Here is a 25,765-nt window from a genome sequence, read left to right as displayed (position 1 = left end):
CTTTATTTCAATAGCAATAGACTCCTAATTTTGTCACTGCTACTATTGGCTACTTCTCCTGTTTTACACCAAATCCCTTGCTGACAGTGTTGAGGTAATGTATGGATTTCCATCTATGGCTTTTAGAATTGTTTGTCCAAGATTTTTATCCTCATTGATTTTTCTTGATTCAAGTGCTGTCTTTTTTCTAAAAGACCTGTAATTGGTCTGACTTTTCAGTCTGCTGTTAGGGAAGCCCAACTGAACCGCAGTTAGCACCTTTTTATTTAAATTTCAACCACACTTGTTTCTTTTCTCACTTGTCTATTTTCCTTTTCTTATTCGTTCCATCACATTCTCACAAATCAAGGGAAGTAAATCGGAGTACATTTTGGGCTTGTTTTGTTTTTATGTCCACACTACTCTCATTTATTATCCTTTTGTATTTCAGCACATCCTCTTTCAATTACCACAGGTAATAATTACCACAGGTGATTGTCCTATTTCGAGTGAGTGTGCTTAACCCCAGATGATCTCCCCTGTCAGAGAATCTCCCTGCTATGTGTTCTTCACAGTCATTGTCTATTAGCTTAAGCCTTCCTTTGTTGTGGTCTGTAGTTTGCAGAGTTCCTCTGACTTTCCTGTGTTTGCTTATCATTGAGATATCTCAGTTGGCTTGGAGCAGCAGTGGACCTCATGGTCAGATCTCCCTTCACTCTCCCTTTCTCACGTCTCTACTCATTCCTAACTCTCCCTCTGTCACTTCTCTACTCATTCTTTACTCTCCCTCTCTCACTTCTACTCATTCTTCACTCTCCCTCTCTCACTTCTCTGCTCCTACTTTACTCTCCCTTTCACATCTTTACTCATTCTTCACTCGCCCTCTCTCTCTTCTCTACTCACTTTCGCACCTCTCTCATCACTCTTGTGTGTCTTTGTAATCTCTCTCACACACACCCCCCCCTTCCCTTTGCACAGATGAGGTCAATAGTTCTCTGAGCTGTGAGCTGAGGCAGGCCCAAGAGGAGAGTCTCCAGTCTCTCATCAGGAACAGCCAGACACTGCAACAGCAGAGACAGCAACAGCGTGTTCAGGGCCAGCCTCAGGGTACCTCCCAGGGTCTGGGCCGGCTCGCCATACAGGGCCAACAGCAACACAGGTTCCATCCTGATGCCCCTCTCCCTGATGGCGCTTCCTCCAACCCCATGAACAGCCTCCTTGAGAGCTTCCAGGTCTGGTAGTCCGTTTTCTCCCAGTTCAACCACAACTTTATAATGTCATTTTCGGGGTATTTGAATGGACAGTATGGTTGTGTTGTAGGATGGTAATAATTCATTACTGTCAGGGTAGCTTAGTGGTCAAATGTGTTGTTATAAATGTGTTCTTAGCATGCTTACCTGGTCAAATAATGGTGTATATATAAACCGTTATGTATATTAGAACCTCTCACTTATTTTGTTACAGGTGAGTTTACCTGAGAGGACCCCACTTCCCAACAGAACTATAATAAGTCAACCAGGGATGATGTCCATGTCCCATCCCGGTGCCCCTTGCCACCAGGAGGGTCATGGAGAATACCAGGCTGCCCAGGGTCTTCAAAATATCGTGGGAGAAATTTTGAACCCCATCCACAAGCCAGCGATGGGTCCGGCCATTAAGGGCAGATTTAATGTCATCACATCGACGGGTGGTAACACTACCTTGGGGGCTTCTGTTGTCGGCGAGCCTGTTGACCTCTCCCATGCAATTAACCCTGTCATTCATGGCCCCCTCCGCTCATATCAGGAGCCAGTGCCCGAGCTCCGACACCATCCCAAGGTGGGCCGGCCGCGCAAGAAGACCCCAGAACGAAACAACGGCTTCTCCCCTGTTGCCATGGAGGTCCCTGCCAGATTTCGCTCGCCGCGACGTGGAGCCCAGAGAAGACAATGGGATGGGGAAGCTGAGGGCCAGGAGCAGGCTGGTCTATGGCATAATGACGAGCTCCTCCAACAGCTTTCCTTAGCCCAGAGCAGGAACATCACCTATCCAGAGAGGCGTAAAGGTCAGGTCCAGCTAGGCCCTCTGGATCAAACACCACTTCAGTTCCCCAGTAACCTGTATGCCCATACGAATGGCAGCAGTGGGGGCTTCAACTCTGGAGGTTTACACCCCAGACACCTAAACCTGGCCCCTGGCTCCTCTTCTTCTGGCCCACCAGAGGGCCACCTCACCAAGGACTATGGCCACCTCAACGGGCATCTGAACGGGCACCTCAAAGGGCATCTGAACGGGCACCACTACAATGGGCATTACAATGGGCACCTAAATGGAAGCCTGAGCAGCGAGGAGGATCTGAGGCCTGGTGATGTGCCCTTCAGCGAGGGTCCCCAGCTCCACCACAGGCCTAGAACTCAAGCCCACTACCCAGGAGAGCTGCTCTGGGGCCAGGGCAAAGGTTTCCTGTCATGGCCAGGCAAGATGGGGAACCAGGGGCACCTGTACTCCCCTGGGATGTTGAACGGCATGCAGGGCAAGGTGAGTTATTGTGTTTCTCATTGGTAGATTATGATTTGTAATGTGACTTAAAGTGGAAGTTGGCAACAATTCTTTCTAAAGTTTAAACAAATTTTTAAATTGGTGTTGCTGCTATTACTACTGTACACATTATTCTACCGTTTCCATGGTCCATTTAAAAAAAAAAAGAAAATCTTGAAGGAAGGAGTTTAGAAATCCTTGGGCACTAAGCATAGCATACCCCAAATATGTTATATTCTTCACAAAGAGTAGGCCTAAGACTGGGAAGGAGAAGAATTCTGTGTTCTGCATGCAAAAACACCCCCATTCTTCTGTGTGGCACTGTCAAAGGCCTCAGAAAAAAGCCAGGGAAGGAACATCAGGGTAGAAGTGTAATGAGTTCAACACCTTCTCAGAGGTCATTTCACCACCATTTTTATCTGACTGTTGATATTCATTACTTGCATTTATTTACTGTCTACTGTGTGTTTGTTTTTTAAATAAATAAAGTAACCGCACAGGTACCATAATAAGGGATTCTCTATGTACATTTTATAATATTTGTTCTGTATTTACCCATATTATATAGGTAATCATTTTGGTTAGGAGCTGTTTCAGCTTAGTTTCTAGTTTAACTGTGAAGGTATTTGAGGATGAATTTGCTATACTCATCCTTTTTGTAGGCCTGTGTGGGCAACTGTTTGAATGAATAAAAACCCCTTTGTTGAGTAAATAGCACATTGAAAACAAGTTAAAATGTAGGAGAATGTTCTGCATCTTTTTAATTAGAAAATGTTTCTTTCTTGGTGTTAGGAAAAGTAGCTTGTAAGTTAGTATTAGACAATATGGCTTTATTGAAGTGTGAAATTAAGTCATTGCGCTGGCCTGAGTCATTTTGAAATCTCATTTAGACTTCTGTCCTGATGACAAGGTAATGTGCTTTTGGGGGTCTTGTTTCACTTGGCTGTGTAACTATGCCTGTGCAGATGATCCTTAGGTAATGTTTTGGTTTATTTTCCCAGTGTTTGGTAATATTGTTTCTGCCATCAGGTAGAGTCTGAGAAGTTCCAAAGGACACTAACAGAGGATTTGGAGACACTACAAAAAGCAAACAAGATAACTAGAAAGTAAGTTAACCTAGGTCAGGGGTCTTAAACCGGTAGATACTATTTTAAGATTAGCTCGCAAAACTATTCTGCAGGTCCATACTGCTTTCACATGTCCCACTGCAAATCATAAACAAATCAAGTATCTACAAGCTCCCAACTTTCCCCCCCACAATATTATACAAATTTAACATTTACAGTAAATCATATAGCAGACAAGAGTGACATAGTTATGAGTGTGTGTATATGTGAACTGAACACTAGTGTTTTAAGGGATATACTCCAACAACTGAGCTAAATAAAAATGACTGTATCACCTCGCATCTCAAAATGGGACTCCTAAATGTTAGATCCCTTGCTCCAAAGGCAGTTCCCGTAAATGAATTAATCTCTGACCATAAACTAGGTGTTATTGGTTTATGTGAAACGTGGCTAAAGCCTGATTAATTCACTGCCTTAAATGAGGCCTCTCCTCCTGGTTATACTAGTGATCATATCCCTGTGCATCCCGAAAAGGTGGGGGTGTTGCTAATATTTATGACAGTAAATATAAATTTACTCTCAAACATATCACTGAGTTTCATTCTTTTGAAGTTTTACTCATGAAAGTTAACCAGGCCGATAAATCGTTTTACATAGCTACTATTTATAGGCCCCCCGGGCCATACACAATGTTCCTCACTGAGTTTCCAGAATTCTTGTCTAACCTTGTAGTCATGGCAGATAGTATTCACATTTTTGGCGATTTCAATATTCATATGGAAAAGTCCAATGATCCTCTTCAAAAAGCCTTTGAAGCCATAATTGACTCAATGTGTTTTATCCAACATGTCTCAGGTCCAACACATTGCCACAATCACACCTTAGATTTAGTCCTGTCACGGGAAATAGATATTGTAGATCTAATAATTTCCCCCCAAAATCCACGATTATCGGATCACTGTCTTATTACATTTACCGCTAAAATAAGAAATCCACTTGCTCCGCAAACAATGAGTTTCAAAAGCCGTACTATAAATTCTCGGACTACAAATACATTCCTTGATATTCTTACAAGTTCGCTCATTAACGATGAGCTCAACACTGCGAAATACATTAGACACAGTTGCACCACTAAAAACTAAAGAAATACGCAACAAGAAACTTGCTCCCTGGTATACAGACAATACTAGAGCACTTAAGCAAGCCTGGATAGACAGTACACTACAATACCGAAAATCACTCACGTCTGCTCGATCAGCTTATTTCTCCAACCTGATTGAGGTGAACAAAAACAATCCAAAATTTCTCTTTGATACTGTTGCAAAGTTAACAAAAAAGCAAAGTTTAGCAAGTGAAGTGGGTCTTCACTTTAGTTGTAATGAATACATGAACTACTTTGATGAAAAGATCATCACCATTAGAAAACAAATAACTGACTCCTCCTTAAATAGTTATGGTCCTCAAAATCTCAGTTGTCCTAAAAATGTCCTGAACCTCCCTGACCAGTTGTCAATGGGGACACTTGAATTTTTTGACACCGTATCGCTCGACACATTTACTAAATTTGTAATGAGTTCTAAACCCACAAACTCTCAGCTAGACCCGATTCCAACAAAATGACTTAAGGAGCTATTTCCTGTGCTAGGTCAGCCAATGTTTCCTCCGGATGTGTACCAAACTCACTAAAAATAGCGGAAATGAAGCCTCTTCTAAAAAAATCTAATCTGGATCCCGACATAAACAATTATAGGCTAATATCGAACCTCCCGTTCCTCTCAAAAATCTTTGAAAAATGTGTTTCCCAACAACTGAATGCCTTCCTAAAGACAAATAACATTTATGAAATACTCCAGTCCGGTTTCAGATCCCATCATAGTACTGAGACTGCACTCGTGAAGGTAACAAATGACCTTCTAATGGCCTCGGACAAAGTTTCTGCATCCGTCCTGTTACTTCTTGATCTTAGTGCTGCTTTTGACACTATTGATCACTCCCTTCTCTTAGAGAGACTGGAAACCCATATTGGGCTACTTGGACATGTTCTAGCCTGGTTTAAATCTAATTTATCTGAAAGATATCAGTTTGTTAGTGTGGATGGCATATCCTCTGACAAGTCAAAGGTATGCTTTGGTGTTCCTCAAGGCTCGGTTCTGGGCCCATTATTGTTCTCACTATATATGCTCCCTCTGGGCGATGTAATCCAAAATCACAATGTAAACTTTCACTGTTATGAGAAGCCCCTAAACTGGCTACTTTGGAAGCATGTGTTTCAGATATTAGGAAGTGGATGACAGAAAATTTCTTGCTCTTAAACTCAAGGAAAACAGAAATGCTCGTTTTAGGACCCAAGAAACAAATAGCGCTGTTAGCAGATCTCACTGTGAACCTCGACGGCTGCATGGTCGTATCCCAAAAAACTGTAAAAAACCTTGGTGTTACCCTTGACCCTGACCTCTCCTTTGAAGAACATATAAAATGTCTTGAGTTGCTTATTTTCATCTTCGAAACATTGTAAAAATTAGAAACTTTCTATCAAAAACGGATGCAGAAATATTAATCCATGCTTTCGTTACTTCTAGACTAGATTACTGCAATGCTCTTCTCTCAGGTTATCCAGACAAATTAATAAATAAACTTAAATTAATGCTGCACACGGCTGCTAGAATCCTAACTAGAACAAAAAACATTTGAACACATTACTCCTGTCCTAGCGTCCTTACACTTGCTGCCTGTTAGGGTTAGGGCTGATTTTAAGGTTTTACTCTTAACCTATAAATCAATACATGGACTTGCTCCTACTTACCTTGCTGAAATGATCCAGCCATACATACCTACACGTAACCTACGATCGCAAGATGCAGGCCTTTTAATTGTACCTAGAATTTCTAAACAAACAGCTGGCGGCAGGGCCTTTTCTCATAGAGCTCCACTACTGTGGAATGATCTGCTAATTAAGGTTAGAAATGCAAACTCAGTGCAAACTTTCAAGTGTCTACTAAAAACGAATCTCTACAGCACGGTTTATAATTAGGTGTAGCCTGGCCCGGGGTCGTGAAGGTGACCAGTAGGCCTGATACTGTCCACCCTTGCTGTCTTGCCAGGTGGGCTCTCGTCGCCACTGAGATGCCCTCCCTCCAATGTCTTTCGGGGGAAGAGTCACTGGCTTGTTGTTGTCTCTCTGTTGCACACTTGTGCAATTGGGCTGTACACTGCTGGCAATACTCGGCCCTCATTCAGGGGGGTTGCGGTTGGTGGGTGTCCCTTTGGTTGATGACTGGCAATGTGGGTGGATTGATTTCCTGCCTGTTGGGCCCTGTCCGGGGCCTCCCCCGGGTAGGGCCACAGTGTCGCCGGACCCCCCCCGTCTCAGTTCCAATGTGTTACGCTGCTGTATTATTGTGCTGTGGGATATGAGGAATGCACTTTCTAACTTTTCTCAGTCTCCTCCAGTTTTAAATTTTAGGAGGAGATGAGGTCCTGGTCCACACCTGCGGAGCACCTGGTTTGGGGGGCCCGTTGCTGTCCCTGTCCTTGTCCACCTGGTCATACTTTTGACCTAGTCTAGAATCAAATAGACTCTGGATTTTGCCCAGAGACATTTATTTATTATTCTAATTGGGCTCTTAATATCTCACCCGGCACAGCCAGAAGAGGACTGGTCACCCCTCTGAGCCTGGGTCGTCTCTAGGTTTCTTCCTACAATTCGGCCTTCTTAGGGAGTTTTTCCTAGCCACTGAAATCCAACACTACTGTTGTTTGCTCCTTGGGGTTTAAGGCCGGGTGTCTCTGTAAAGCACTTTGTGACAACTGCTGTTGTAAAAAGGGCTTTATAAATAAATTTGATTGATTGAGCTACACAGGATCACACATCTAATATGATAAATCCTCCAGAGAATCCAACATCTTGATTTCACATTGCACTATAACCAAAGGGAAAACACAAAATAGCTCAAACTCTTTAGTTCATTCAAAACCTGCTGTAAGATATTATGTTCTTCTACAGCTTGGAAAATAAACGTGACTCTGGGTGAAAACTGTTTCTAACATTAAGCCTGTTTTCATAATTAAGTACAAACATGCACCGTGTTTAGCTTCCTTCCCACAGTATGAAACAAATATCATGATACTGGTATTGACAGAAGTACATTAAAGACCTAAAGAAAAAAAAGTAGTATTTAATTTTATCATATTTATTTCTGATTTTAGGAATAATTTGTGAATAGCAATATAGATTCCCAAATAAATTAACAGCCTAAATTGTCAAGAAGGTAAACAGGCTTTCCTTCTCCCACCCTTGGACATGAAAACCTTTGACAGCCCTGCTGTAGCTTGTGTGCATCACAGAAAGATTTTTCTGTCTCTATTGTTTATATTAGAAGGATGAAGATACAGTAATACAAAAATATTATCTTACAGTGGTGGAAAACGGAATAACCACCTAGAGGCTGCTATACAGGAGGCTATGAGCGAGCTGGATAAGATGACCGGCAGTGTGAGTATTCTGGTATTTACACATCATGGCATTGTTTTGGATTTGGTTATTCTGTGCCATTTTATTCACCCCTTTACACTTTTTCATTTAATTACCTTTGTGTGCCCTGTACTACGTGAGAGCATGCAATTATGTCTGCATTCTTTCAAATTATAGTTTTCCCTTTTTTCTCTAATTTCTTTGGTGCACCAGATGTCACAGAGAGAGAGACAAGTCAAGACCCCTAAACCCAAAAGGAGGAAGATCTCAAGATGACAGTGAATGTGTGGATCTGTTACTTCAGTGGCCTGCTAGCTAGCAATTTTTTTAGACAGTGGGTCTCAGTGTAGCCTATGTAGAATTGCTAGCTACTAGTTAGCTGTGTGTGCATTAGAAGAGACCATTGTCTACTCTGTTACATTAGGTACTATGTCTGACTGGATTGGTGCTACAAAGACTCAACACCCCTTCCACTTTGACCACCACCAGGACACTGACTGCAAGAAGTATAAAAGAGGACGGAGGAACCTAGATACAAAATAATAGCTGTGATATATCCACAGCGAGCTTGTCCTTATGAAAAAGGAGATTCTATGAGGGAATTGTTAGTACAAATATTTCTGATGCATTTTAGATTATGTACATAGACAAAGGGAAACTGTACAACATTATATTGACTGATTAATTGTAGATATTGTGCAGTATTATCATAATGATCATTTTGTAATGTGCATATCAATACAAAACTATATATGTTTCTCCTGTTTTTATTTTGGCTGCACAATTGTGCGGCCAGATATTTCATATGTTAAAAGGAAAGCAGCATAAAGTCATTTTTCTATAGAGATTTAAATGTGCTGTTAAGCATCAGACAGCAGAAGGATTATGAAACATTGAACTTTAACAGAAAACTATTGTCATGTACATGTAAGGAAGTCCCCATGAAAGTGAATTGGAGGACTGGAAGATCGACCAACAGTATAGCCTACATCTGAACATGCACATACATTCTCTGACGTTTTTTTATTTCCTTGTTTTTAACCATGTTATTCAAGAAAAGAAAAAGCCATCAAGGGAAAGAAATATGCCTCTTTAAGTTAAATTATTTGTACTCACAAAGTAAAATTTATTTTCTCTGAATATTTTTGATAAACAGATTTTCTGTGTTATATCTGCAAAATGACTTTAACCGTATGAGTGTTTGTTAATTTTTTTAAAGTAAGTTATTGTAAAGTTTTGACTTCTTTCTGTGGTGTACATGTATTCTGAAACTAAGTATTCAATATCAACAGTTGTAATATATGGTTCTGCCACTAGTGTTTAAGTTACAATTATGTTAATATTTAAATGGTGTGAAAAATGTTACGCCATTATATTTTCTCTATGAAATCATGTTATTGAGCATTGCTCTGTGTTTTACCCTTGAATGTGTCATTTCAAGTGTCAAAATGCCTTAATAGTAAGGACTGCACATTTACAGCGCAGAAGAGATCAGTATTATACACATTGGTTTCTTTGCTTTGCAAAGCAAGTTTAAACGACCCAAGAAAGTATGAGAGTGAACTTTGATCCGAGCCTTATATCAAATGCTACAACCCCCAGCTGCCAAAGCTATGCCGTATCACAGGTTAGGACTTTTTTGTTTATATTATTTACCTTTGTGATACCCTTGAATTAGTGGCCTTAATTTTGTTGAGTTTTGTTTCTGTTGCTTTTGTACTTTATAATTTATGAATCCCATATTTATTTGTAGATATACAGTGGTTACGTAGCAATAATACTAATAAGAGTTGTACACTCTGAAAAGCCTTTAAAGTATTATATATTTTTCTCTTAAAACCAAATGAACAGCTTATATATGTATACATATTCAGTCAGTGGTTAAAAATATGAATTTATATTTGTGTTTATTTATGAAGTGTACATTTTTGGACACTCAGTATGTGCATAGTGTTCATTTTCTTGTGTCAAAACTTAGTATACCCATGCCCTGAAGAAATGGTAAGATTTATATTAAATAAGTGAACGTTTTCTGTACTTTATACCCTGACTCAGGAGGGCACTTTCATGAAAATATGAAATTGCAAAACTGAGAAGTGTTCATAAGTTTGTCAAATTTGTAATGTTAAAAATACACTATCAAGGAAATTTACCTATTTAATATTTTAATCATTTAGCTGCCACTTTTATCTAGAGCGACTTGCATACGTTATTGATTGCATACATTTAGTACATAAAGTAGTTCACAATTACATTTGTTTTGTTATGGGGAGAATAGGAGATGATTTAGACTATTGGAAGCTGGGGATGATTTGGCGGCCATAATTGTATGAGGGCCACATTAGAAATTTTGCCAGGACACCTCTACTCTTACAATGAGTAATCTGTTCAGTCAGAATGGCAGGGCATTCTAAAACACAATATTTATGCAGAGTTTTGAAAGTAGGATGTCATCAAAATTATATCAAATTGTTTAAGAGGATTCAATATTGCACGCAATCCTAAATTTCAGAGTATAGAAAGAGCCCAGTAGATGTCAGTGAACTAAGTAAATTGTTAGATTGAAATTATTTCAAAAATACTTTTACATATTACTAAGCCAATTTATGGTTAAAGTAAAGTGTAACATTGTGTTAAATTGTCTTCCATTTCCAATTTCTGTGCATTTTAATGATTTTGAGTGATTGTATTTATATGGAATAATTGTTTGGCCCTGTTATTGGGAGAAAAAGCATGTTCTAATATCTTTAGAATGATCTATTGAATATGGGTTTTCCATGTAATTTTGTGCTCATCATTTTAAAACATACAGTAAAAGGTGAGTGGACCACATTGATTTTGTTTTAGTTTACAGTGTAAAAGTAGTTATCATTTTGTAAAGTATTTTCATTACGAATATAATATGTATGCATTGTCATTTGGTAAGGTAAAGGTCCCAATGTGGCGCAAACATCAAAGTATCTTTTGTACTTGAGGTTCTTGTAGTTTTCCAATACATATTCTGAATACATAACAGCTGTAGCATTTTCTTTTTCTGCTTCTCCAGCAGAAATATTTTACATATAAAAGTGTGCCTGAAATTTCAGGCATTAAAAAGTGGCTATTATTCTTTCTTCAAAAACTTTCCATAGTGTTTGTTCCTAAGGGATTTACACAATTGACAAAGTATTGCATTAATTTTGCAATAAAATAATGTATTCTTATCAACTGAAGTTTATGTCATTACTATTTTAGAGTTTTTTCGGGTCTTTGTCCTTTTCGAATTACTAACTACTGCTATTTCATTGCATTTTCACATAACATTTTAGACATTTGGTAGATGTTCTTATACGGAGCAATGTAAAATGAGTGCATACGTTAAGACAGCTGAAGGGACAACCACTGATTGTATATTGGCAGTTCTTTGTATTATATTTTGTATCTTAACGGTCATTACTAAGGTCTGTTTACTGTGTTACAAATACTCTGCAACTTTTCAAATGATTGGTAGAATCTCAACTTCTGCTAATGACATGGGATAATTGTGATGGCCAGCTTCAAGTGTATTGGCTAACAATTGTCATGTTTTACATGTTTCTCAAACACATCTAAACAGTAATGGTTTAGCAGGCAAATATGAAATTGTTACCATATTGTTACATGATTTGTTCAAGAATATTGTATGAGATGCGCGCGCATCACCATGGCCCTTGTTTTTCAGATGTCTCGCGTTGGCTGTCGGGATTGCTCAGGCGCTGTGGACATGTCCGCCATGTTTTCCATGGCACTGGGAGCGGATCATCCAAGAAAAATAGCTTCTAAATCCAGTTAAACTCGACCAGAAATGGCTTTTCTCACTGGATTTCGACCGAATGGGAACAAATGAATCCTATTATTGTGCAAAAAACGGAGTCCCTTGTGGATTTATACCGAGTTTTTGAGCGAATTCTGGCGCGATACATGTTTCCTTCGCATTCTATGTAATTGCGATAGGGGGCAAACAATGAGTAAACTATCGTTCCGTGCGCGAGCGCTAGACGCCGCCAAACCTCTCCCCATATACCGCAACAAAGATCTTCCAGACCTAAAGGACTGCGTTTCGATCAACCGGGCTGTGCCGCAGATGCCTACGGGCATGGAAAAGGAAGAAGAATCGGTAAGAAATCTGTAAAACGTAGATATCTTTAAACATAATTTCAGCTGCACAGGAGGGCCATTGTATTCTTGATACATTTACGTAACGTTTTGTACGTACGTTCTTTGTGTAAGTTGATGGCCCTTCTTTTCACGCTATCTGCGTAGTAAATCGTGGTCTTTACGCAAATGTCTACTCTTATAGCGTAAACAAATTAGTGACGTTATTTGATTTTACGTACATCTTAGTGGCGACTTCCTCAGTCCTGCGATTGATAGTAAACTAGACGGCGTGAGTTGTAACAAGCTATGTTACTTAAGTGGTTAAGTTGCCATCTGTTGTAGAAGTTATCACGGTATTGACCACCTAGATAAACTGTCAATGAGAACGTGTCTGATAACCAAGAAGTAGCGTTGGCTACTAAGCAGGAGATGTGTGGGTGACAGAACATGAAGCATGGCGCCATAACAACCGTGACACACTTCTGTTCTGGATTGGACACATTAGACCAACGTAGCTACTTCACTATTTATCTGTATTCATGTTACATTTGCACATCTTATTATTACTTCAGAGAATACTAACATATAGTTAGTAGTGCCTGAAGTCCAACAGCTATGACTGAAATCATAACGTCATTACAAGAGTTTTCATCACCACTCTTCGCTTTTGCTGCCTTATGAACCCATGCACCCTGGCCATGGAGGGTGGTGTTTGCAGACAAAACTTGTTTGTCTGTTGGCTGCCTGTTTGTCATATAAAAGTTAGGATCTTAAATTCTCGCACATTTTTTTTTTTTTTAGGTTATATGTAGACACACTCTCTGCTCCCATACACACTCACTCTTTGCCTTCCTGCCATCCCTTTCTTACTTTCACTACCTCTTTCTGTCTGTCTGGTTCAATATTTGTTTCTATTTTTCAGGAGCACCATCTCCAAAGGGCCATCTCTGCCCAGTCGGTTTTCAGGGAGAAGAAGGAGAACATGGTCATCCCAGTGCCTGAGGCAGAAAGCAACATCACTTACTACGACCGCCTCTACAAAGGAGAGCTCAAGATCCCCAAACAGCTCTTCCACATCCAGCGTGTGTAGCATTTCCTTGGCGGAAGCCTCTGTAGGCTACTCCGCATCCCTTCCAACTCTCTAACACAGGGGTTTTCAAACCTCTCCTCAGGGAACCCCGCCTGTCAGATATTTGACCTATTCCTGAGCTAGCACACCTGATTTCACTTGTCTAGAAATCCTTAAGCCCTTGATTAGTGAATCTGCAGTGCTTCTTCCGGTTTACAGCTAAGATATGGATTGTCTGGGGTTCCCCCGAGGAGACATTTGAAGACTACTGCTCACTGCTAACACATGTTCAGTCAGAGGATACATTTCAACAACTGTGCAAATCTTCTAGAGAAACCGATTTCAGTTGTTACCACATTTGCACAAGATGAAATATTTCAGTTTTCCAACTGTAATAAGTTTGAGAGCATGCACCAGGGTTTCTGTTGGAAAAAATTGAGAATTTCATGCAGTGCATTAGTGGGACAGGGTCGCTGGAGATGATGCTGGAGGAGGTGTTGGTTTTAATGCGAGACTCAAAGGACTGGAACCTTTCCATGGTGACACCAAGGCTTTTCACTTTTGGACAGGGAGTCTGTAAACCATCTTTGTTGAGGGTTTGGGGTTGTGACATCGATCTTGCTGAGGTTTAGGAGGTTCAGGCCCATTTGGCTCTGGGTGTCTTAACTGAAGTTCATTAGTGAGTGGAGTGGTGGATCCTTTGGAGGGGTAGTGTCTGATGTCATGATCATACCAGTGGAAGTTAATTTTATGATGATGCATGTAGTTTTCCAGGGGAAGAGGGTATATTAAGGGGTCCCAACACTTACCCATGGGGAACACCTTTGAGACAACTTCACACACTGATCTGAGACTAATCAGTTATCTTTAGGTGGTCGGTGGAGTAGGAGAAAATCAGTGTGCATCAAAATCAGCAAATTTTCCATACATCTGGTCATACCAAAATTGTTTTGTCAAGGCCGTAAGACCTTGTTCCTCACTTAATCCTATCCTGTCTTCTTCCTAATAGCTCTGGGTCTAGATAATGAGCAGCCAGACTATGACATGGACTCAGAGGATGAGACTCTCCTCAACAGACTCAACCGCAAGATGGAAATCAAACCCATACAATTTGAGACCATGGTGGACAGGTTGGAGAAAGCCAGCGCAAACCAGGTAACAAAACAGTCTCCCTTTGTGCCAGCAGCATTTGTGTTATGTTACAAAAAGTAGGGATGGGGGGGGGGGGTTGATAGTGTAGTGCCACAATATTATTTTTGACGATTTAGAATTGTAACATATTTTTATTTTAAAGCAATTTATTCAGGGAAAATAGCAATACTGTAATTACTCTAATCCTATAAATGGCACAGTGGTCTTTTTTGGCAGATGCTATATCAGTTTTAGAAAGTGATTTCCGTTACAAAACATGATCGATGCCAACACCATTTGAGCTGCGCCCGCGACTTTGAAGTCAAAGGTATGGGATCGCTTTGGATTCAATGACATTGCATGTCATGTCGCACAAAAATCAAGTCCTTGGCTAATACCACCAACTTGAGGGTTCATCTCACCTAACATCATTTGGAGTTTACATAGCAATAGCAGAGAAACCAAAACAATGAACCCTGGATATTTTTTATTTTTTTTAACAGACAACTCCACAAATCAGAACGGGCAAAGCGAATCGGGCGATCTGTGATATACTTAATATCTAAAGTCCTTCTAGAAAGAAACATTGATCTGCATATATGTTGTTTCAGAACAGCCAAAGGAGCAACTTTGTTTTTACATATTCATATAAATGTAACTTTCTATATAAATATATTTTGTATTTTTCAATTGGCTGAATACTGTAGCACACACTCACCTAAAGGATTATTAGGAACACATGTTCAGTTTCTCATTAATGCAATTATCTAATCAACCAATCACATGGCAGTTGCTTCAATGCATTTAGGGGTGTGGTCCTGGTCAAGACAATCTCCTGAACTCCAAACTGAATGTCAGAATGGGAAAGAAAGGTGATTTAAGCAATTTTGAGCGTGGCATGGTTGTTGGTGCCAGGCGGGCCGGTCTGAGTATTTCACAATCTGCTCAGTTACTGGGATATTCATGCACAACCATTTCTAAGGTTTACAAAGAATGGTGTGAAAAGGGAAAAACATCCAGTATGCAGCAGTCCTGTGGGTGAAAATGCCTTGTTGATGCTAGAGATCAGAGAAGAATGGGCCGACTGATTCAAGCTGATAGAAGAGCAGCTTTGACTGAAATAACCACTCGTTACAACCGAGGTATGCAGCAAAGCATTTGTGAAGCCACAACATGCACAACCTTGAGGCGGATGGGCTACAACAGCAGAAGACCCCACCGGGTACCACTCATCTCCACTACAAATAGGAAAAAGAGGCTACACTTTGCACAAGCTCACCAAAATTGGACAGTTGATGACTGGAAGAATGTTGCCTGGTCTGATGAGTCTCGATTTCTGTTGAGACATTCAGATGGTAGAGTCAGAATTTGGCCTAAACGGAATGAGAACATGGATCCATCATGCCTTGTTACCACTGTGCAGGCTGGTGGTGGTGGTGTAATGGTGTGGGCACACTTTAGGCCCCTTAGTGCCAATTGGGCATCGTTTAAATGCCACGGCCTACCTGAGCATTGTTTCTGACCATGTCCATCCCTTTATGACCACCATGTACCCATCCTCTGATGGCTATTTCCAGCAGGATAATGCACCATGTCACAAAGCTCGAATCATTTCAAATTGGTTTCTTGAACATGACAATGAGTTCACTGTACTGAAATGGCCCCCACAGTCACCAGATCTCAACCCAATAGAGCAGGGGTGTCAAACCGGTTCCACAGAGGGCCGAGTGTCTGCAGGTTTTGGGTTTTTCCTATAAATTGGTTCCCAGTTCAGACCTACACAACCAGGTGAGGGTAGAAACGAACCAATTAGTGACCTAATTAATCAATCAAGTACAAGGTGAGAGTGAAAACCTGCAGATACTCGGCCCTCCGTGGAACCGGTTTGACACCTCTGGAATAGAGCATCTTTGAGATGTGGTGGAACGGGAGCTTGGTGCCCTGGATGTGCATCCCACAAATCGCCATCAACTGCAAGATGCTATCCTATCAATATGGGCCAACATTTCTAAAGAATGCTTTCAGCACCTTGTTGAATCAATGCCACATAGAATTAAGGCAGTTCTGAAGGCGAAAGGTGGTCAAACATTATTGACATTACAGTATGAGTATGGTGTTCCTAATAATCCTTTAGGTGAGTGTATATTCTATATACAAACTCTAGGTGCAATTCACTTTTGCGTAGTGTCTGTCTTGTTCAAAAATAAATCTTGGAAAATTTAAATGACATGCTCATGGTTCTATTGTATTATTCATAGTTTTTTTTGGTTAACACTTTTGATGCTACAAAGACCAGGTATAATGTTGCTTTGAGGCCTTTTTCTGGAAACTATTTAATGACAATACTGTAGTAATGACACTTCATCTCATCACAGCTGGTCACTATCACAGAGGCCAAACTCCTGTTGAATGAGGACGACTATCTGCTCAAGTCAGTGTATGACTACTGGGTGAGAAAGAGGAAGAACTGCCGGGGCCCATCGCTCATCCCCCTCATCAAGCAGGAGAAGAGAGATGGCTCCACCAACAACGACGCCTACGTGGCCTTCAGGCGGCGCACGGAGAAGATGCAGACCAGGAAGGTGAAATCAGACTCATGATAACATTTTCCCTGGAACCATATATTCACACACTCACCTTATATACGTGAAGGTGAAACCAAATCAACAGACACACCCCTGGACTGCATGCCCTGTTAGCAAACCCAAGCCAACAGAGATTGGAGAAATGTTTTGGGATTGGCTTATAGTGCATGCAGTACAAGGGTGTGTGTTTGTTGGTTTTTATATTATAATGGTCTAATTGAGTGATAGACCAAAAAGCATTAAGACCTGATAATTTGAGTGTGTATTCAGATGATTTAGTTAATGAAGCACATCAGAAAGAAAAGTAACTTGGTGTGTCTAATAACTCTCTGTCCAAAATGAACCAGCTTTGAATACCCGGGGCCTCGTTTTTACAAACGTGTGTAGAAACTTAATTAGTATTTCAGTATGGAATTAAGCATGCTCATATGCATAGAGATTTACTGAACAAACCTCTGACGGTCTCAAAAACCCTGGTCGATCACCACCACACTGGTTCTTAATGTCAGTGCTCATGCACAGTGTTGCCTACTTGCATTTCAGCACCCCTGTTATTACCGATATACAGACAAAGCATCCCTTTAAAACTGTGGGGGGGGGACTTGTTGTTAAAAGTGTCCAACAACATTTCGAATTTTCAGCAAGATTAGTGTAGCAAGGTTGGAGACCCCATGCAATAGATATTTACGTGCAGTATATTATCACCTTAGTGTTATTATTTGTAATTGTCCATGTGGTTAATTGTCAGCACTAGATGCTATCCAAACTCTGTCTGAACAGTTGAATTGTTCTAAATGTACTTGTTTATCTAGATACTTACAAGCACATGTTCTTGTGGTAAATGCTAGTGTAGAGCCCTGCCATGCGTTCAGTGTTTGACTCTTTTATCTCAACTCTATTTTAGAACCGTAAAAACGATGAGGCGTCCTATGAGAAGATGCTTAAGCTGAGGAGAGAGTTCAGTCGCACGGTCACTATCCTGGAGATGATCAAAAGGAGGGAGAAGAGCAAGAGAGAGTTGTTGCACCTCACCCTGGAGGTGGTCGAGAAGAGGTAGGCTCTAAAATGATGTGGGGGGTGGGTGGGTTAAGTAGCTCTATTAGTGGTGCATGGTGTAACCCAGCAGGGCTTCCTGTTTCAGAACTGAGTGGACTAATGCTCAGGGGTGTATTGCAGCTCTCATTTAGTCACAGTAACACTTTTAATCTTGAGGTTAAAAGAGAACTGCTTTCTCATGTTGATGAATAGTGTCAGTCAATATGACTGATAATCCATTGGATGCCTCTATTTTGCACCCCCCGACCACACTTAAATTTTTTTATGTGGTCCTATTTGTTTTTTCCCATGCAGATATCAGATGGGTGACTTTACAGGTGAAGTCCTCAGTGAGGTGACTGCTCCTCTTGCTGAGAAACCCATGTACACCTCTCCAATCACTCTAAGCAATGGGAACCGTCATAACCATAAAGCAGAGATCAAAATCAAGGTAATGGATTCTATCTATTATAACATAACCTTTTTCCCAGTTCAGAAGAGGGAAGGCTACAGAATGAAATTAAGTACATATATTTCTCACTACACATTTGATAACTTTGTCCCGATATTTCTAGACACACAGATCAGGTGGGCTCCAGTACCACGGGCACCACAACATCTCTGTGAAGGAAGAGGATCCCTTTGACTTTGTCAGACCAAGGAAGAAGTACACCAGGCGGGACCCTCTGTGCCGTCCTGGCAGGCCTGCCAAGCGCCAGCATGTGGTTAACAAGGCCGATATCAAACAGTATGACTTCCACAGCTCTGGAGAGGAGGACTACCCACTGGTCAGTACCAGTAGTAACAAGAACCAGATCACTTTCGTATTTCAATGGAAAAAGTTCCTAGTTCCTTAAATATTTGTTTTGTGTCCCAAGTATGTGGTTTTGTGTCATCTCCTTCAGTCTCCGCCGTCAGAACCGGACGAGGAGAATGATCCAGACGGGGCGTTCGCCTTCAGAAGGAAAGCAGGATGCAGTTACCTAGCTGTGAGTCTCAATAACGTCATAACATACATACACATACATACATACATACATCTTCTTCCGCTTCATCCGGGGCCGGGTCGCGGGGGCAGCAGTCTAAGCAGAGATGCCCAGACTTCCCTCTCCCCAGACACTTCCTCCAGCTCTTCCGGGGGGGACACCGAGGCGTTCCCAGGCCAGCCGGGAGACATAGTCCCTCCAGCGTGTCCTAGGTCTTCCCCGGGGTCTCCTCCCGGTCGTACGGGACTGGAACACCTTCCCAGGAAGGCGTTCCGGAGGCATCTGAAACAGATGCCCAAGCCACCTCAGCTGACCCCTCTCAATGTGGAGGAGCAGCGGCTCTACTCTGAGCTCCTCCCGGGTGACCGAGCTTCTCACCCTATCTCTAAGGGATCGCCCAGCCACCCTGCGGAGAAAGCTCATTTCGGCTGCCTGTATCCAGGATCTTGTCCTTTCGGTCATGACCCAAAGCTCATGACCTTCGCCTTGCGGCTCAGCTCTTTCTTCACCACGACAGACCGATACATCGACCGCATTACTGCAGAAGCTGCACCGATCCGTCTGTCAATCTCCCGTTCCATCCTTCCCTCACTCGTGAACAAGACCCCTAGATACTTAAACTCCTCCACTTGAGGCAGGCACTCTCCACCAACCTGAAGTGGGCAAGCCACCCTTTTCCGACTGAGGACCATGGCCTCGGATTTGGAGGTACTTATTCTCATCCCCACCGCTTCACACTCGGCTGCAAACCGTCCCAGTGCATGCTGAAGGTCCTGGTTAGAAGGGGCCAACACGACAACATCATCCGCAAAGAGCAGAGACGAAATCGTGTGGTCCCCAAACCTGACACCCTCCGGCCCCAGGCTGCAACTAGAAATTCTGTCCATAAAAATTACGTACAGAACCGGCGACAAAGGGCAGCCCTGCCTGAGTCCAACGTGCACTGGGAACAAGTCTGACTTACTGCCGGCAATGCGGACCAAGCTCCTGCTTCGGTCGTACAGGGACGACATTCAACATGAATTTTCGTGGGTAGCTTGTTGCCGTCAAATCACGACATCCTCAGACCGGCACTAGACTGCTTTCAAACTGGAGCCTCTGTAAAGCAAGTTATTAGGAGGTAATTTACCTTATCAAGATAAGATGGAAAATAAAATGACAGAAATAACATAGCATTAAATAAGCAGAACAAATTATTGCACCAAACGAGTCAGCTGGATTTCTACCTGAATGATTTGGAAGGGTATAGATGAATTAACGTAGCGTTAGCTAGCTAGCTTACTTGCGCTCAGTTTCAGTCATAGCAAGTACTATATAATCGGAAAAGATAAATGACAAACCAGTTAGTTTACAAGGCGTTGCTTTTCCTGTTCCACTGATCACTCAAATTGTACGCCTGCTCTTGTCCCATTGCAGCTCCGACTAATTAAGTAGGGTGCTGAAGTTTCCTAGGTCCCTAGTTGTTACCGAATTTTTTCTTACTGACTGTAATGATTTATCACCTTAGGTCAGTGTTTCTTAAGCCTGGTCATTGGGACCCAAAGGGGTGCACGTTTTTGTTTTGGCACTCGCATAACTGTTTCAAATGTTGCCCAACTGCTTACCCACTTGATTGACATAGTCAATCTATCATCAAGTCTTTCACTTGAATCAGGTGTGTGGGTGCTAGGGCAAAAACAAGGGCCAGGATTAAAAAAACACTGCCTTAGGTATTTGTCCTTTTTGGAAGATGGCCAGAATCAGTTTGTCTTTATGGCACTGCGCAGTAGGTAGCCTAAATGACTGTTTACTTTGCCTTTCTTTTCAGCCCTGTGTGGCCCAGAGCTCTGGGTTCCTGTGGGAACACCCTGAGTTGGTTGGGCTGGATGCTGTCCGGTATCGTCACTCCCTCACTGCTCTTTCTGTGCCCCAACGCTGTGTTGGACTGGCCCGCAGGAGGGTGGGTCGAGGTGGCAGGTAACAACACTTACCCGTTTCTCAGTATCTCCTGTGACATTTAACCTTGTTTGGTGGTTGTGCTGTGTTTCGAGAATGCTTTTGCTGTTCTAACAGTTTGGTATTTTAAGTGCCAGTGATGCATGTTAAGGACTTCCTCTGAATGCTTGGATTGTAACCACGATTCCACTTAGCTGTGAGGTTTCATGATTTAACTTTCTTCTTGACTCTCCCCAGGATTCTGATGGATCGAGCCTCATCTGAACTGGACACTGTTTTAAAGCAACTGGACTCGGCCGTCTACACCTCCTTTGGCCGACCTGGGCCTCCGGACTGCCCTGACCCCTGGCTATCGTCACAGAACCACAAAACGATGCCTCGCTCTGGCTCATCACTGGCAGACATCCTGAGCAACATCCAGGATCTGCGGTGGCGCTGTTTCAGACCAAGGCCCACTCAAGGTGACTGCACTGGGGACAGAAGTACAGGCAGACCTTCTGTGGACTGCAGGTTGTCGGAAGCATTGTTGGTTCCCGCCAAGAACAGTGGCTCAGGTGAGCTCTTCCTCAACACTCGTTCTTTGTATTCATCATACACTTTGAGACCTGGTCGCTACCTAATTACATAGCTTTATGTAGTTTCTGTCTGGGCAATATTGTGATGGTAAGGCTTGTGGAACGTATTTGTTTTTCGTTCCAGCAACTGTTCTCTAAATGATATTTGAAGGGTGGTGAAAAGGCTGCCTCTGAACTGTAACTTGTTAGGCAGTTGCATTATGAGAAGCCAGCCTTCTCCAAACTGCATCCTATTTGACAGCTTCGCTGTGCCTCCCAGTGTTCATCTCCATGCCATATCTTCACTTTCCAGTCTGCCTGTTCTTTCTCGCTGTTCACTGTGTACGCCACTTTAGTCTGTGTGTTTCCTATTCGCCTGTCATTCCCTGTCTAATCCCTTTGGCCTTGTTGTCATTTGTCTGCAGTCGGCATCACAGAGGAGCAGTACCACACTCATCAGCAGCAGCTGGCTCAGATGCAGAAACAGCAGCTGGCTCAACTGCAGCTCAAAGCTCCTCCCCAGCCACAGCATTCCTTACTGCCAGAGCGACAAAACCCACAGGTAATGCAGCCTTTCGCTCCTTCAAAGACCGCTGTATACTGAGCAGATAGGATGCCTTCAGACCATGCGAACCGTATGTGTCTTGATGTCTGCTGTGTTGTCCTGAATACTTCCACTCATGTCTTGATGTCTGCTGTGTTGTCCTGAATACTTCCACTCATGTCTTGATGTCTGCTGTGTTGTCCTGAATACTTCCACTCATGTCTTGATGTCTGCTGTGTTGTCCTGAATACTTCCACTCATGTCTTGATGTCGGCTGTGTTGTCCTGAATACTTCCACTCATGTCTTGATGTCGGCTGTGTTGTCCTGAATACTTCCACTCATGTCTTGATGTCGGCTGTGTTGTCCTGAATACTTCCACTCATGTCTTGATGTCTGCTGTGTTGTCCTGAATACTTCCACTCATGTCTTGTAGACTGCTGTGTTGTCCTGAATACTTCCACTCATGTCTTGTAGACTGCTGTGTTGTCCTGAATACTTCCACTCATGTCTTGTAGACTGCTGTGTTGTCCTGAATACTTCCACTCATGTCTTGTAGACTGCTGTGTTGTCCTGAATACTTCCACTCATGTCTTGTAGACTGCTGGCTCCACTGACTCCATCATTTCAAAGACTCTGGACTCAGCCAGTGCCTATTTTGCGGCATCCGCTGTGATCAGTGCTTCGGGACAGGTCAACAATGAGAACAAACCCCACAATGCCACCGTCAACGGGGTCTTGCAGCCATCAGGTGAGCTTTGGATGAGCATCCATTGTCTCATTGTGTAATTGAGGCTTTGGTGAAGTATTGGAGGACAGAAAACAAACTTATTTCTTATAGTGGGATGCTAAATTAACACCCCACTTCAGTAATTGACATGCAAGGAAAGTGCTTACTCAGTTAATAGCCAGAAGAGGACTGGCCACTGCTCAGTCTGGTTCTTTTAGATTTTTTCCCAAGTTCCGACATACAAGGGTGTTTTTCTTAGCCACTGTGCATCTGTTGTTGCCTGCTCTTTGTGGTTTCAGGCTGGGTATCTATAAAACCGCTTTGTGACAACTGCTGATGTAAGAAGGGCTTTGATTGGTTTGATTAATAGATGTAAGAAGGGCTTTGATTGGTTTGACTATTAGGCCTAATCAGGTTTGATGGTGTCATGTTGCCTATCCTGCAGGGCCCTCCAGACCTCCTCACTCCACCACCTCACATGGTGCCACGGTGTCAGACAGGTCAGGTAGGAGTCTTTGTGGTGGTGGCCCTCTCTTCCCTGCCCACACCACCACCTCCACGCCACAGTCTCTGCCCAACCACCGAGACCAAGGCCATGGCAGCGCTGTCTCCCCTGCCCACCACCACCACAATGCCCGGCCCTCGGGCCCCTTGCCTTCTGCCTTAAAGCTGGCCACTGTGGCAACCAGCAGCCTGGACCGCGTGCCCAAGGTGACACCTGCCTCCGCCATTGGCAGCATGGCCAGGTAAAACCACATGTATGAAAAATACTCTTATTCTGAAAAATTTGATCATAGATCCATTATACTGCATTTTTAGGTTCAGTTTCAGAAACATTCAAAAGGAAGTGTGCCTATTAAATGTATGCTGTTTTCAAAGCTTATCAACAAGAAATGTTGTATTACTATAGAATAACCAGTATTGTGTTCAGGCTATATGCAATGTTATTGGCATGACTCATCATGGTGTGCCTGGACACAGCATTTATAGAGACAGTATATCTCAAACCTCTGAGATGCCTTATTGCTCTTGTAACCTTATACTAATGCAATTAGGCAAGTCAAAAGAGATGTGATGTCATATATTTAGTACTGTTTTGGTAGTGGATATCATGATGGTATTGGGTGTTGTGATTCTGAACTTGGTGTTGGTATCAAAGTCCATGTTAACAGACATACTCATTTGCTTTGTATCTGGATAATTAATGACAGTTTCTTCATTTGTGTAGGGATAATCATGAACCTGAGAGACTTGCATTGAACGGAATATCGGAGACCACAGTACCGATGGAGGTGACATAACCCTCTACCCTATCCTCCCTCGTACCCATTCTGCTCAGACCGGTGAATGTGACAATCGGACTCGTCTGTAGGAAGAATACAGTCTCCAGCCACCAGAGGGCAAGCGTGTACAAGGACCTATACAGAACCGAGCATATCAAAATATTATAACAAATTTGTCAATATTATAAATGTACATTTTGTAAATTGGGAATATCACTACCTTGTAAGATAGTATATTTGTATCATTAGTATGTTTATTTTCTGTTACTTGAATTCAAGAGAATTTGTCATCATGCTTTCGCACTTGAAAAATGCAAACAAAATAGTACATGTAAAAATGCAAAACGACGTTTGTTGGGATCATGAGCATGAACCACAGATCCTGTGTCACTCATTTTCACTATTTATTTTGCAATGTTTACATTTTTGTATCTAAAGAGGAAACAAATCAGCAAAATATAGACATCGGTCTTGCTAGCATTTGGTTTTTGTGCTTTTTTTTTCTAATGATGGAAAAATGAGCCTGATTTGATTTGGTTTCACAAATTAAATAGGTATGGTCTTTTTGTAAGTAGATTAGTCACAATTTTCCCCTTCAGACAAGTATTTTCTGTTACTTTGTCAGATGTAACAGGAATTGATTGTCTTTTTAATTTTTTATTCTTTTTTTTTTTCATTTGATGCCGAATTTTCCAAAAACAGTGAAGCAATCGTAAAAATTTGCCAGTCGCCATATGAACCTATTTATTTAAATTTACATCTAAATTAATAAATACATCCTAAAATCAGTCTGCAGATGGAAAGCTGGAAATCTTTTTTTATAATATATTTGTCTTTTTAAACGGGTAGGGAGTTTAAGCCAATGAACAGTACACAGGAATCTTAACATTCTATCTGTAATGTATTGCGCTGTATAATCTTGCATATTACTTGGCAACTTTTGAACGACTTACCCCTTTGGATTGGGGAGTGCACATCAATATTTTTGGTATTTTTTTTTCTCCTTGGGTCAAGGGGCAAGTAACATGTTGAAACAATGTCTGGTGGTCAGTGCTTGACCTCCCCTGTAGAAGAATGTAGTTGTAGAGATTCCTGTACAAATATTAGAAAACATGTTTAGATAATTAGTAATACCTAGTGTTCATGCACTATTACTTCAGACATTTTCCCTGTTACTTGTTCTTGAAGTGTTTCAGAAAAAATGCTGGGAAATAAAAATATATCTATACATATCAATACAACGGTCTTTTCTTGTATGCCTTTATTTTAAACATTTGAGTGTGTTATGTAAAATTAACTAGCAGGATTAAGGAAACCCTAAAAAAATGTGTTGATTGGGCCACTACGACTTTCATGCCCTTTGGCATAATTACGAATTTCTGGAGCTCTATACGTGTTTTATTGGGTTCTTGGGGGATGGTTGCAGGTATGTAGGGTGTCAAATAACATCAGGTTATTCGGACCTCGCTGAAGCGACCACCAAATCTGACCCAAATGTCACCCTTCTTTCTAAATCACAGATATAGCGACGCCATGGTATCTGTGGACCTGCCCAACAGTTAATACTTGACATACCATTTCAATATACTTAGTATCCCTAATTTTGTATTCTACATCGATTTCTTGGTTAGTCTTCGGGTTTCTTTAGCTTCGTTCGAAACTCCGTGGTTTTGACCTCCAAGGGCATTATATTGGTCGAGATGAAACAAACGTACTCTGAATTACCGGGGGTTCTGCAAAAACACGTTCCCCGTCCACAAAGGCG

General features: G+C 41.9%; 2 protein-coding genes across 5 annotated transcripts in view; both read left to right on the top strand.

Moving 5' to 3' along the window:
• Positions 1-11,133, top strand: part of LOC105016247 (methyl-CpG-binding domain protein 5) — a 37,188-nt gene extending 26,055 nt beyond the window's left edge. For all 3 annotated transcript variants that reach the window (XM_010879943.3, XM_010879942.3, XM_020055019.3), the window contains 5 exons: positions 958-1,211; positions 1,444-2,496; positions 3,526-3,602; positions 7,980-8,055; positions 8,248-11,133. In XM_010879943.3, the coding sequence (XP_010878245.2) occupies positions 958-1,211; positions 1,444-2,496; positions 3,526-3,602; positions 7,980-8,055; positions 8,248-8,310 (1,523 nt within the window). In that variant the 3' untranslated portion in view covers positions 8,311-11,133. The remainder of the gene's footprint in view (positions 1-957; positions 1,212-1,443; positions 2,497-3,525; positions 3,603-7,979; positions 8,056-8,247) is intronic.
• A 628-nt stretch (positions 11,134-11,761) lies between these two features.
• epc2 (enhancer of polycomb homolog 2 (Drosophila)) lies at positions 11,762-25,234 on the top strand. 2 transcript variants are annotated; one of them, XM_010879939.5, is made up of 14 exons: positions 11,762-12,169; positions 13,073-13,232; positions 14,229-14,374; positions 16,726-16,932; positions 17,840-17,988; positions 18,286-18,421; positions 18,546-18,758; positions 18,876-18,959; positions 20,764-20,912; positions 21,129-21,445; positions 21,871-22,007; positions 22,588-22,738; positions 23,163-23,463; positions 23,946-25,234. In XM_010879939.5, exons 1-14 carry the CDS (start codon positions 12,017-12,019, stop codon positions 24,016-24,018), a joined length of 2,376 nt encoding a protein of 791 aa, XP_010878241.2. In that variant the 5' UTR covers positions 11,762-12,016; the 3' UTR covers positions 24,019-25,234. The 2 variants fall into 2 exon arrangements, with proteins under 2 accessions (XP_010878241.2, XP_010878242.2); XM_010879940.4 differs by having other exon boundaries at positions 23,163-23,475.
• Positions 25,235-25,765: the final 531 nt, after the last annotated feature.

Source organism: Esox lucius, chromosome 16, assembly GCF_011004845.1.
Source record: "Esox lucius isolate fEsoLuc1 chromosome 16, fEsoLuc1.pri, whole genome shotgun sequence".
Lineage (NCBI taxonomy): Eukaryota > Metazoa > Chordata > Actinopteri > Esociformes > Esocidae > Esox > Esox lucius.
Note: the sequence above shows the minus strand (reverse complement) of the source record. Positions and strands in the feature narration are given on the sequence as shown.